This window comes from Nycticebus coucang, chromosome 4 (genome assembly GCF_027406575.1).
Source record: "Nycticebus coucang isolate mNycCou1 chromosome 4, mNycCou1.pri, whole genome shotgun sequence".
Taxonomy (NCBI): domain Eukaryota; kingdom Metazoa; phylum Chordata; class Mammalia; order Primates; family Lorisidae; genus Nycticebus; species Nycticebus coucang.
The window spans coordinates 111,948,972-111,962,243 of record NC_069783.1 but is presented as its reverse complement, the minus strand read 5'-3'; the positions used below and the strand labels follow the sequence as shown (position 1 = coordinate 111,962,243).

Here is a 13,272-nt window from a genome sequence, read left to right as displayed (position 1 = left end):
TTCACCCCTCCTATCCGCTGCTCCTGTGGTGATTCAGACACAGTTGTGCTAAAATGAGAACAGAAGAAATGTATCACTTGGTTCATTCGGGCACCAGATTCCTTGTCCCACAGGGATGCAGGGTGGATCTTTGCCACCTCTCAGACCCAAGGAGTTAGAACAAGTGGGATGTTTGCTGTGAAGGGACTCCAATGTTAACGGTACAGATGTTGGTGGGAGGGTTGTGGGAGACAGACTTGGAAGCCAAATATCTTTCTTTTTTCTCCAAAGGTATTGCTGACTATATAACTCGGTGCAAACAGGCCATTGGGAAATTCGAATCTCTTGTCCACCAGATTCATAAGAATGCAGATGAAATTTCTTCCAGGCTTATGTTAATAGAGGGCATAAATCTCTTTAAATATCCAGCACCTAAAAGTGAGGAAGAACTCCCAGGTAGATCTGACTTCTCCGTGCTCTAGTTACAGAATGAATGATAAACCTCTGGGTCATGGTTATATATATCTATATCTATATCTATATCTATATCTATATATTTATGATATATAAATATGCATGGCATATAAATATACATATAGATATAAATAATAAATATAGATATAAATATAAACAATAAATATAAATATAGATATAAATATAAATATACATGGCAATAAATAAAATGAATGAAATAATCAATGAAATAAAACCCTTCCTAAGGATCTCAGTCATTTACTTGAAATGATCATGGGTAATTCTTAACTTTTTGTCGTATTTTATGTATTGCTGAGATAGTTTCACAAATTCTTGAGTCTGAAAATCGGTGGCACTTTGGTCGATAACCTTGTAACAGCAAAGTGCATTATGCTTTTATAGGCTCACATTTACATGTTCAGACAAGATACTGAAAACATTCTTAGGCTAGTCAAGGAATTTAAGAAAAAGAAGGTCACCCAAAGCTAGAAAAGCCGCCCACTGGATGTGGTGTGCTTCTATATCTGTAAGGGGCATTCCGCCCTTGTCATTTATTTGTTGCTCAGGATGTGTCTTGACTTCTGGTGTTGATTTGTTTAATTCTTTGGGTCGAGGTTAGAGGCTGTTTGTGTATTTCAAAGACATACAGCTAGCATAAGGGTCCTTCCTGTCTTTGTGCACAGTTGTAACAAATGTCTTTCTCTCTAGGCGTGAAAGAATTCTTTGAGCACATTGATCGGGAAAGGGCCAGAGACGTGGAGCACATGGTCCGGTGGTATCTTGCCATCGGACCCCTGTTGACCAAAGTTGAGGGTCTAGTCATCCATACTAACACAGGCAAGGCTCCCAAGCTGGCCTCCTACTATGAATACTGGGAAAATAGAATGTATGAGGTCCTGACAAAGCTCATCCTGAAGTAAGTTCATCTTCTTTTTATTTTTTAGAGATTGGGTATTGCTCTGTCACTCACTCAGGCTGGAGTATGATGTTTATCCACAGGCACCATCATAGCACCCTGTAGCCTCGAACTCCTGGGTTCAAAGGGTCCACTTGCCTCGATCTCCTCAGGGGCTAGGACCACCGTGCTTAGAGTTCCTCTTCTTGCATGTTTTAAAAACAATGTTTACGTGGAAATATTTTACATAAATGGACAGTTAAAGAGGAGTGGCAAGGCACAAAATAAAAATCAGAAAGATGGCTTTTTGGCCCTTAGGATGGGGGATTACCTTCTATTTGGGCCTATATTCTTGTTAGCCTCCTCGGCATTTTGAAAAAGAAATTATCCCCCTTTCTACTTCAACTGTCTGAATGACAGAGTGTATTTGTGTGCAGCTAGCAACAGAGATTTGTTTTCACTCAGTATTTACTAAAATCCCAGAGGATGGCCTCACTCCTGTTGATAGAGGCTGATTTGCAGGACACATGACCTGTTCCCTCTTCCTATTGGTCTAAAGTCCACCCCTGGATATCATGTATGTGTGTTGGAAGCCTGTTTCGTGTGCCAGCCTCTGGCACAGCAGACACCATGCCTGGCCTCCTGGGCCTCGCAGCCAGGCAGCTCAGCGAGACCAGCTGAGAGCTGAGTGCCTAAGCTCCCTCACACTGGTGGTCCACGAACTGCTCTGAGTGCGAAGCTGACAGGATCAATCTCAGAAACAAGCTTGTGAAATTCATTACCATTACTGTTACGTTCATGGTGTCAAGGGTGGTGTTCATTTCACACGTCACCTCCCTTATAAAGAACCCCAGAAGAGATTCCTCTAACTACCCGCTTTAACCTTAACTTCCCGAGAAAGCATTTTTCTTTTTCTTTTTCCTCTTTCATGTTTTGCTTTGTTTTTAAATAACAGGGACACTACAAGTTGTTGACTTCATAACTTCCCTTTCTCCTTGCCTGCTAGAAAGCCCAGAACCAAATCTGTAGCCTGAACGCAGCAAGAGTATAGGTATTTATGATTCACAAGTTTTGTCTCTTGATTCTTCATACAAGTGTTTATTTATTTATTTATTTTCAGTTTTTGGCCGGGGCTGGGTTTGAACCTGCCACCTCCGGCATATGGGGCCGGCGCCCTACTCCTTGAGCCACAGGCACTGCCCTATACAAGTATTTTTAAGGCCAACATGGAGGAAACCACCCCCCTGCACCATGCTCTGTGCCACTCTTTCCAATCCTCACTCCCCTTTCATGGATGAGGACACAGACTGGTGGTGGTGGGGGGGTGTTGAGTGTCTTGCCTTGGGCCACGTGGCCTGCAGGGGAGGAGCTGGGATTTGAGCCTGGGCTGTAGGTCCCCAGCAGTGCTTCCCCTGATTAGTGTCTTCTTCCTTTCTTCTTACATCCCTCTTTGATTTCAGGATCTCTTAATGCAGTTAAGGTGTTCTTAGGAGCTGCTAAAATCCACTTTGGAATAAAATATTAATACATAGAATAAAGACCTTTGGTCTTTTTGTTTTCTGGACCCTGTTTGGTAAACTTCGCTAAAAGGATCCTTTACGTAAATCTGTTTTCTATATATTTTGTTTATTTTTCATTGTTGCCTCTAACTTAGACTCCATAAACCAGCCCCTTAGAAGAAGCTACTTCCTGTAGTATTTCCCTCTCTAATATGCTACATTGTCCCTTGATCTTTCCATTCACTCATCCATCCATTCATTTGCCCATTATTTCACTCTTGTATTCATCTATCCATCAATCCATCTATCCATTTCTTTAATTATCTATCCATCTATTCTTCTGTTTATCTATCTGTTTTTCTATCCATCCATCCATCCATCCATCCATCCATCCATCCATCCATCCATCCATCCATCCATCCCAAGGTGTATTAGAGCCTGCCCTGTGTCAAGTGTGGGACTAGATCCTGGTCATAGACAAGGCCCCTATTCTCTTTCAGGTTCTCTAACTTTATTATTTATTTATTTTTTGTTTAGCAGGCCTGGGCTGGGTTCAAACCCACCAGCCCCGGTACACGTGGCTGGCACCCTCACCACTGAACTATGGGCACTGAGCCAAGGTTCTCTAACTTTATAAGGGAAAAAGGCAAGACCCAAGGAGACAGACAAAGACAAGACAATTTCTGCTAAAGAAATAAAACAGAATAATGTTCTGGGGAGAGAATGGCAGGGGTGGCTGTTGGAACTGTCAAGTCAGGAAAGGCCAAAGGAAGGTGGAATTTTAGCTGAGTCCCAAAGAGGAGGGGGAAGATCTTTATGGGGAAAGTCAAGAGCCAATGTGAAGACCCACAGGTGGACCTTTGGCAGGTGGGAGGAACAGAAAGAAGGAAAGACCACAAAGAGAGCCTGGGAAGGCTTGGCACAGTGGCTCACGTCTGTAATCTGAGGACAAAAATAATGTATTCCAAAACTCAGATTATCCATTACAACACCCCCCCCCCCACCCCCCCACCCCCGTGGTGTTTCTTGTAGTGGACTTCTCACTGTGGTTTTTGTGATGATCCTGGTCATCTCCAGCAATTGTTAGGTATATTTCACTCTAGTGAGTACTCAAGTTATTTTCATTAACCTTTTCAGGAATTTGCATGCTTTTAACACTTTAATCCTTGGAAACGTCCCTTTGTTCCAAGCGGAAACCATTTTGACTGCTCCTGAGATAATCCTTCAGCCCAACGCAAATGAGATTGACAAAATGTGCGTCCACTGTGTCCGGAATTGCGTGGAGATCACCAGGGTGAGTGCAGAGGTGCTGTGGTTTCTCAGACAGTTCCTCGCTGCAGGTGGCTGGGCCCTGCAGGTGTTGAAAGCAAGTTCCTGTGAGTTGGAGGACATGGGATCCTCCTGTCTTCTGTCTCTCCCTGGCTCCTCCTCATAGAGCTCTAAATTTGGGAGTGTCTCGAACCCTGGTTCTGCCTACTCTCTGTTTTAATGTGTTATCCTCTCTTTCTGTTGTCATTTCAATTTTTCCCTTCTCCTTCTATATATTTTATTGGGTTCTTCTGTAAATCTACAAATAATGTTTAAGCCTTTTTTTCATTGGAGAAAAAATTAAAAGGAACTTAGAGAAATTTGCTCTCGACTTTCTTATTTTTTTTTTTTTTTTTTTTTTATTGTTGGGGATTCATTGAGGGTACAATAAGCCAGGTTACACTGATTGCAATTGTTAGGTAAAGTCCCTCTTGCAATCATTCGACTTTCTCTTTTCTTTTTTTTTTTTTTTTTTTTTTTTTTTTTTTTTGTAGAGACAGAGTCTCACTTTATGGCCCTCGGTAGAGTGCCATGGCATCACACAGCTCACAGCAACCTCCAACTCCTGGGCTTAAGCGATTCTCTTGCCTCAGCCTCCCAAGTAGCTGGGACTACAGGCGCCCGCCACAATGCCCGGCTCGACTTTCTCTTTTCAAGCTACGTGCTGCGTCTGTCTGTCTACCGCCAAGCTGCTGCTTTTTTCCAGTGCTGTGGCTTTGAACACCACCACTGTGGAGGGGACCACCACATTTCTGTCCACAGCCCAGGCTTCTCTGCTGCGTACTGTAGTGATCCACATAGTTGTCTGCTTGAATCTCCCCCTTGGACCTTAGACAGAGGGTGTCTAAGATAAAAGTCTTAGTGTCCCGGCTTTCAGTGTGTTCCTGCCCCAGTTTTCTCATTACTTCAGGAAATGTCACCAAAATCAACCAAATGGCTTAACTCAGAAACCTGGGAGCCATCCCCGACCCCTCTGTTTCTCTTATCCAGCAACACCCAGCCTGTCGGCAAGTCTCCCAAACATACCACGTCACCTTCCTCTCCCAAGTTGCCACTGCAGGTGGTCAGAATTATCTTTAAAAGATACAAATAATTTTTTCACCCTTGCATACCCACCTCATGACTTTTATTTATTCATTTATTTTTTTGAGACAGAGTCACACTACGTTACCCTGGATAGAGTGCTGTGGCATCACAGCTCACAGCAACCTCAAACTCTCAGGCTTAAGCAATTCTCTTGCCTTAGCCTCCCAAGTAGCTGAGACTACAGGTGCTTGCCGCAATACCTAGCTGTTTTTTGTTGCAGTTGTCATTGTTGTTTTTAGCCGGCCCAGGCTGGGTTTGAACCCACCAACTTCCGTGTATGTGGCTGGCACCGTAACCACTGTGCTAGGGGTGCTGAGCCACTCTTCTCATGACTTTTTTTTTTTTTTTTTGGCCGGGGCTGGGTTTGAACCCACCACCTCCGGCATATGGGACCGGCGCCCTACTCCTTGAGCCACAAGCGCCGCCCCTCATGACTTTTAATTACACTTAGAATTACTGAATACCTTTGTGAAGCCTCTGTGCTTAGCTCCCCTGGCAGTTGTCTTGTACCTCCAGCAGGTAACACAAGTTCCTCTGAGACAGTGGCTCTAGCCCAGATCTTTACTTCTGCCCTCTCCTTGTTCTTCACTATCCTATCACCCCCTTCCATTCTCTTCCTTCCACTTAACACTATCTCACCTTTTCTTTCTCATTCTCTTGCTAATTTTTTCTTTTGACTCTCTTCAGGCCACTAGCCTGCAAGTTGCTTGAGAATATAGAACTTGAGTATTTTGTTCACTTTTTTTTTTTTTTTAGAGACAGAGTCTCATTTTGTCGCCCTTGGTAGAGTGCTGTGGCATCACAGCTCACAGCAACCTCCAGCTCTTGGGCTTAGGCAATTCTCTTGCCTCAGCCTCCCAAGTAGCTGGGACTGCAGGCACCCGCCACAATGCCTGCCTATTTTATTTTTTTTGTTTTGCAGTTTGGCCAGGGCCAGGTTCGAACCCGCCACCCTTGGTATATGGGGTGGGTGCCCTACTCACTGAGCCATGGGCGCCACCCTTTTGTTCACTTTTTAAAAGATTTTGAGATAGAGTCTTCCTCTTTTGTCTAAGCTAGTATACGGTGGCGTCATCATAGGTCGCTATAGTCTCTAACTCCTGGGCTTAAGCAATCCTCCTGCCTCAGTCTCCCAGAATGCTAGGATTACAGGTGTGAGCCACTGCACCTGCCGTTTGTTCTCTTTTGAATCCCTAGCACGGAGAAGAATGTTTAGCTCATAGTTTGTTTTCAGTAAATGTTTCTGACTGTCTGTTGGCAGATATCCCACAGTTTATGTCTTATAAAAGGTGAGGAAATAGGACCATATTTGTGCATAAGGGACATCATGCCCCCTCAACATATTGACATTTTTCTCTTCATTTGGTTTGTTCAGCAAGTTAGAGATGATTCAGGCATTTTGGGGGAGTATAAAAATAAATGTAGACATGATGCATAGAGAATTTCATTTCATTGTACTTGAAAATGAATAAATTGTACATGTTTTATAATCCATGCTAATATAGTTATTTGTTAAGCCTCTGTTGCATAAATTCTCTTAACTTACAGGTGCTATATCATAGAGTCTTTGTACAGGGAAACAACAATTTTCCGGGGGTAAATAAATAGGAAAGATGGTCTATAAGATGTTATGAATATTAATCACAATATTTTATGCTCATTTAACTTTCCTCATTACTAATAGATGGATTTGGGGCTCTCGGTGAAGCCTGTATTACTTTGTCTTTGTAAATTTTTTCTTTTAAATGAAAATAATTTTTATATATTCTCTAGGAAAATGTTAGAATATATTCCATTAAAATAAATTTCTGCAAATGAACATGTGTGACTAGGTCACTTAATATGGCTTAATTGCAGCATCTCTTTGATCTTCATGATTTATATTTCACAGTTGAAAAAATGAGGAAAAGTTTTCTAGCTAGGATCTGAATTAACTTTTCGATTCAGTGGAAATGATAACACAATTTACTTTCTCGAGCTGTTGGAAGGATTAACTTATGTAACTCATTTGAAGAGTTTGGCAACCAGTAGCTCTAAATAAATATTAGCTATTATTAGTATTAGCATTACTATTAGTAATATTAGAAGTAGAAGTAGTAGTTGTTATTCACATTTTACAGATGGTAAAACTTTTGTCCAGAACAGTTATACGTAACACATGCATGGTTTGCTGTTATGAATCACACTTGATTAAAAGAAAAGAGAGCCTTGACTATGAAGCAGGAAGACGCCAAATTAGCAGATTTGTTCTGTGACACTAAGCAGTCATGTAGCCTCTTTGTATTTCCTCATCTGTGAACATGGAAACAATATTGTTTTCTTCATTTACAGCGTAGTTAGCTTACATTATGTAATAAGCCACTTCAAATCTTAGTGGCTTAAACAGTGATGATTTAGCTCCGAGTTCTGTGGGCAAGGCTTTGCTGAGTGATTCTTCTGGCCTTGGCTGTGCTTACTTATGTGTCTAGCAGTTGATGACCTCAAGCACAGCTCTGATGATTGGCTGGCTTTTGGATGGGGCACCTTGGTTCTCTCGTGAACGGCTTATTATCATCTGGTAGGCTACCTCAAGCTTAGACATCCGGTAGCTGCAAAGGTTCAAGAGCATGAGTGTGGGAGCTGCAGGGCTTCTTGCATCCTTGGCTTGGAACTTGTATAATGCCACTTCTGCCCCTTTCCACCGGGTCAAATTAAGTCACAAACTAGTCCAGGACGGGGCAATAGAGTCCATCTCTTGATGGGAGAACAAAGGTTATTGTAGTCATTTTTGTCATGTAGGACAGTTTATTAATAATAAAATGATTTACTAGGTAAGACTTATCACTGAATACTAAAATGTTCCTAGGAGGCAAAATAAATATTCAAATACTATGTTTCCCCCCAATTCTTATTTTGCCAGCATTTTGTTCGATGGATGAATGGCAGCTGCATTGAATGCCCACCTCAGAAGGGGGAGGAAGAAGAAACTGTTATAATAAGCTTTTACAATGACATTTCTCTGAACCCTCAGATAATTGAACAAGCTGTTATGATCCCACAAAATATCCACAGGATTCTGGTCAGTCTTATGAAGTATCTGCAAAAATGGAAGCGGTATCGGCCACTCTGGAAATTGGACAAAGCTATTGTGATGGAGAAATTTGCGGCCAAGAAACCCGCTTGTGTAGCATATGACGAAAAGTTGCAGTTCTATTCCAAGATAGCCTATGAGGTCATGCGCTACTCTCTAATTAAAGAGGAACATTGCATTAGGCTTCAACTAGGGCCTCTGGCAAACACCGTGCAGGAAAACGCCAAGTCCTGGGTGATTTCTCTTGGAAAACTTCTCAACGAGTCAGCAAAGGAGGAGCTCTATAATCTCCAAGAGGAAATCGAGGTACTCAATTGTTCTGCGTAAAGAAAACGACTTTTCGTGAAGGTTGGGCTTCATTTGTACTATTACTGTTTTTTTTTTTTCTATTTATTTAGTGTCCTTTGAACTTTTTTTTATAGCACCTGGCCAGAAACCTTAAGAAGAGCCCCACTACCCTTGAAGATCTCAAGTTTGTCCTCGCAACAATTGCAGAAATTAGAAGTAAATCGTTAGTCATGGAACTAAGATACAGGGACGTGCAGGAGCGGTACCGCACCATGGCAATGTATAACCTCTTTGTGAGTCAACTTCTGTTTTCTTATGCATTTTGCCTTCACTCCTAAAACGCTTTTCAGAAATATGTCTCAAGGACACTGCCATACACTTGTTTCCAAATAAGTGACTTCAAGTAATAAGTTGTAAATGTAGAGTGACTCCAAATACCTATGGGGTCACTCTATGCTTACAACTTATTACTTGATAATAAGATTATGATAACAAAGATTATTTCTTGCTCTTTCTTAGCTCAGGTGGATGGGTCTGTAACTGTGTATCATTTTGATTTCTACCTCTTACTTTCTTACTTTCTTTTTCTTTTCTTTTTTTTTTAGCATTAATTTCCTTTAATAAGTAAAGAGCTCTTGCAAAAATGGTAAGAGAGAGAAGATCTAAAATGATGAAGAAAATGGTCAGCAATAATTTGATTAGTCTTGCTTTGTTTAGGGTTATTAAATGTGGGTTCCAAGGACCTTTCAAAGTCCATAGACGAATTTGAGGGGGTCTGGGCTCTCCCCGAAATTGTATGTGAAATTTTGTGTACTGTGCATTTTTCCAATGAGAAGGTCTCAAGCTTTCAGCCCAGGTCTACTGCTCATTGGAGGGGTTGAGGGTGCCACACCCTTGGAGGTGAGGGATGCTGAGGTTTGAGGCAGTGAAGCAACGTAAAGGCCGAAATGCAAATGTTATGCAAATCTAGACTTACAGTATCTATTTGTTTCTCCTCTCTGGTTTGTATTTCTCCTTCAATCAAGTAGATTTTGTCAGACTTTGCTTCCTCTGGTTTGTATCAGAGAAACAATAGGAGGATCAGGGTAACCAAGGATTTTGCACTGTGTGCTGTGTGTCACGCACACACACAAAGAATCAGTTTGTCAGATTCCAACAACAGCAGTTGAGATTTTGATTAGCATTGCATTGATTCTGTAGAGTTTTCTTTAACGATTTGGGAAAATTAACAGCTTTGCTTTATTCTTGTTTTGTTTTTATTATTATTTTTTCTAATCACTAGACTACCAGGGAAGCTTTATTTATTTATTTATTTATTTTTATTTATTTATTTATTTTTTAGCAGAGGTATGGTTTTTAATGGTTACATGCAGGAAGATTAATACAATAACTTGCTTAGTATCCAGTGTTTTCTGTAATTATTACTATCATCAGACTTGAGTGCAGATATATATTTTTTGAATTTATTTATTTTTATTGTTAAGTCATAGCTGTGTACATTAGTGCAATCAAGGGGTACAATGTGTGGGTTTCATATACAATCTGAAATATTCTCATCAAACTGTTCAGCGTAGCCTTCATGGCATTTTCTTAGTTACTGTGTGTAGGCATTTGTATTCTGCATTTAGTGAGTCTCGCCTGTACCCATTCTAAGATGCACCGTAGATGTGGCCCCACCCATGACCCTCCCTCCACCAAAACCTCCCCCCTCCCTTCCCCTTCCTTGGCCCTTTCCCCATAGTCTTGTGCTATAGTTGGGTTGTAGCCTTCATGTGAAAGCTATAATTTAGCTTCATAGTAGAGCTGAGTACATTGGATACTTTTTCTTCCATTCCTGAAATACTTTGCTAAGAAGAATATGTTCCAGCTCCATCCATGTAAACATGAAAGAGGTAAAGTCTCCATCTTTCTTTAAGGCTGCATAATATTCCATGGTATACATGTACCACAATTTGCTAGTCCATTCGTGGGTCGATGGACACCTGGGCTTCTTCCATGACTTAGTAATTATGAATTGGGCTGCAATAAACATTCTGGTACAGATGTCTTTGTTATATTGTGATTTTTGGTCTTCTGGGTATAAACCTAGTAAAGGAATTATAGGATCGAATGGCAGGTCTATTTTTAGGTCTCTAAGTATTCTCCAAACATCCTTCCAGAAGGAACGTATTAGTGGGCATTCCCACCAGCAGTGTAGAAGTGTGCCCTTTCCTCCACATCCACGCCAACATCTCTGGTTTGGGGATTTTGTTATGTGGGCTACTCTTACTGGGGTTAGGTGATGTCTCAAAGTAGTTTTGATTTGCATTTCTCTGATGATTAAGGATGATGAGCTTTTTTTCATGTGTTTGTAGATTGTGCGTCTGTCTCCTTTAGAGAAGTTTCTCTTTAAGTCCCTTGCCCACCCTGAGATGGGATCACGTGTTCTTTTCTTGCTAATACGTTTGAGTTCTCTGTAGATTCTGGTTATTAGACCTTTATCGGAGGTATAACCTGCAAATATTTTCTCCTATTCTGAGGGCTGTCTGCTTGCTTTACTTACTATGTTCTTGGCTGTGCAGAAGCTTTTTAGTTTGATCAGGTCCCAGTAGTGTATTTTTGATACTGGTTGAATTGCCTGGGGAGTCCTCCTCATAAAATATTCACCCAGACCGATTCCTTCAAGAGTTTTCCCTGCACTTTCTTCAAGTATTTTTATAGTTTCATGTCTTAAGTTGAAATCTTTTATCCAGTGAGAGTCTATCTTAGTTAATGGTGAAAGGTGTGGGTCCGGTTTCAATCTTCTACAGGTTGCCAGCCAGTTTACCCAGCACTATTTGTTAAACAGGGAATCTTTTCCCCACTGAATGTTTTTAATTGGCTTGTCAAAGATCAAATAATGGTAAGTAGCTGGATTCATCTCTTGGTTCTCTATTCTGTTCCAGACATCTACTTCTCTGCTTTTGTGCCAGTACCATGCTGTTTTGATCACTATTGATTTATAGTACAGTCTTAGGTCTGGTAGCACTTTATTTATTTTTTAATTAATTTTTTATTTATTTGAGGCAAAAGGATATTCTTATATTACTGAGTTTTCTTATCCATGAACATGTTTGCCCTCTCTCTTTATTCAGGTCTTTCTGAAATTTCTTTTGAGACAAGGTCCTGCATTGTCACCCAGGCTAGAGTGCAGTGGTACCACCACAGCTCACTGAAGCCTCAAATTTCTGGGTTTGAGTGATCCTTCCACTTTAGCCCCCCCTCTCCTGCCCCCCGTAGCTGGGGCCACAGGCACATGCCACAGAACCCAGTTAATTTTTAAATTATTATTTTTTTTGCAGTTTTTGGCCTGGGCTGGGTTTGAACCCACCACCTCTTGTATATAGGGCTAGCGCTCTACTCCTCTGAGCTACAGGCACTGCTCAATTTTTAAAATTTTTTGTAGAAATGGAGTATTGCAGCATTAACTGGGTTTGTCTTGTGAACCCCTGGTCAAGCAATCCTCCTGCCTCAGCCTCCCCAATGCTGGGATTACAGGTGTGAGCCACTGGACCTGACCATTGTTTTCTTTGGTTTTAAATCCTGTTTGGGATTTGTAGTAATTTTTTTTTTTTTTTTTTGTAGAGACAGAGTCTCATCCTATAGCCCTCGGTAGAGTGCCGTGGCCTCACACAGCTCACAGCAACCTCCAACTCTTGGGCTTAAGCGATTCTCTTGCCTCAGCCTCCCAAGTAGCTGGGACTACAGGTGCCCACCACAACACCCGGCTATTTTTTGGTTGCAGTTTGGCTGGGGCCGGGTTTGAACCCGCCACCCTCGGCATATGGGGCCAGCGCCCTACCGACTGAGCCACAGGCGCCGCCCTGGATTTGTAGTAATTTTTAAATCTGCAGGTTGATGTCTTTAACTATTTGGGAAAATTAACAGCTTTTGCTTTATTTTTTTTTTCCCTAACCACTAGACCACCAGGGAAGCTTTATTTTTTCTTTTCTTGTGGGACTCCAATGCCCCATGAATTAGACCTTCTCAGTTAGATTCTATACAGCTAACATTCTCTTAGTAAATTAGCGAACTGAAAGTTTAGGTCATTTATTTATTGTTTGGTTGTATCTGATCTGTTTTTGCTGGTTCCTTAACCAATCCTTTGACCTTTTAATTCCAAGCATTATAATTATCAATTCTAGAATTCCCATTTCAAAACAAATTTTCTGTTCTCTGGTAAAATTTGCAATTTTCTTTTTGTCTTTTGTTTCCTTTATTCTATTATGTAAAATTATTTTAAATTATTTGTCTTATAACTCCATTATGGTCTGTTTATATCATCTGGAATCTCTTGGTTTCATTTAAATCCTTTCATATCCTTATATACCTGATATTCCTGATTGAATTCTTTTTTTTTTTTTTGGAGACAGAGTCCCATTTTGTTGCCCTCGGTAGAGTGCCGTGGTGTCATAGCTCAGCGCAACCTCCAACTCTTGGACTCGAGCAATTCTGTTGCCTCAGCCTTCCAAGTAGCTGGGACTACAGGCACCTGCCACAACGCCTGGCTGTTTTTTGAGACGAGGTCTTGCTCTGGCTCAGGCTGGTCTCAAACCTATGAGCTCAGGCAATCCACCCACCTCAGCCTCCCAAGTGCTAGGATTATAGGCGTGAGCCACTGCGCCCAGCTCTAATTGAATTCTTTGAGAGTATGT

General features: G+C 41.3%; 1 protein-coding gene across 1 annotated transcript in view; it reads left to right on the top strand.

The window, feature by feature from the left end:
- Positions 1-13,272, top strand: part of DNAH10 (dynein axonemal heavy chain 10) — a 194,262-nt gene that overhangs the window by 48,556 nt on the left and 132,434 nt on the right. The window contains exons 17-21 of the mRNA XM_053589697.1: positions 271-435; positions 1,162-1,369; positions 3,985-4,141; positions 8,141-8,617; positions 8,734-8,892. Of these exons, the coding sequence (XP_053445672.1) occupies positions 271-435; positions 1,162-1,369; positions 3,985-4,141; positions 8,141-8,617; positions 8,734-8,892 (1,166 nt within the window). The remainder of the gene's footprint in view (positions 1-270; positions 436-1,161; positions 1,370-3,984; positions 4,142-8,140; positions 8,618-8,733; positions 8,893-13,272) is intronic.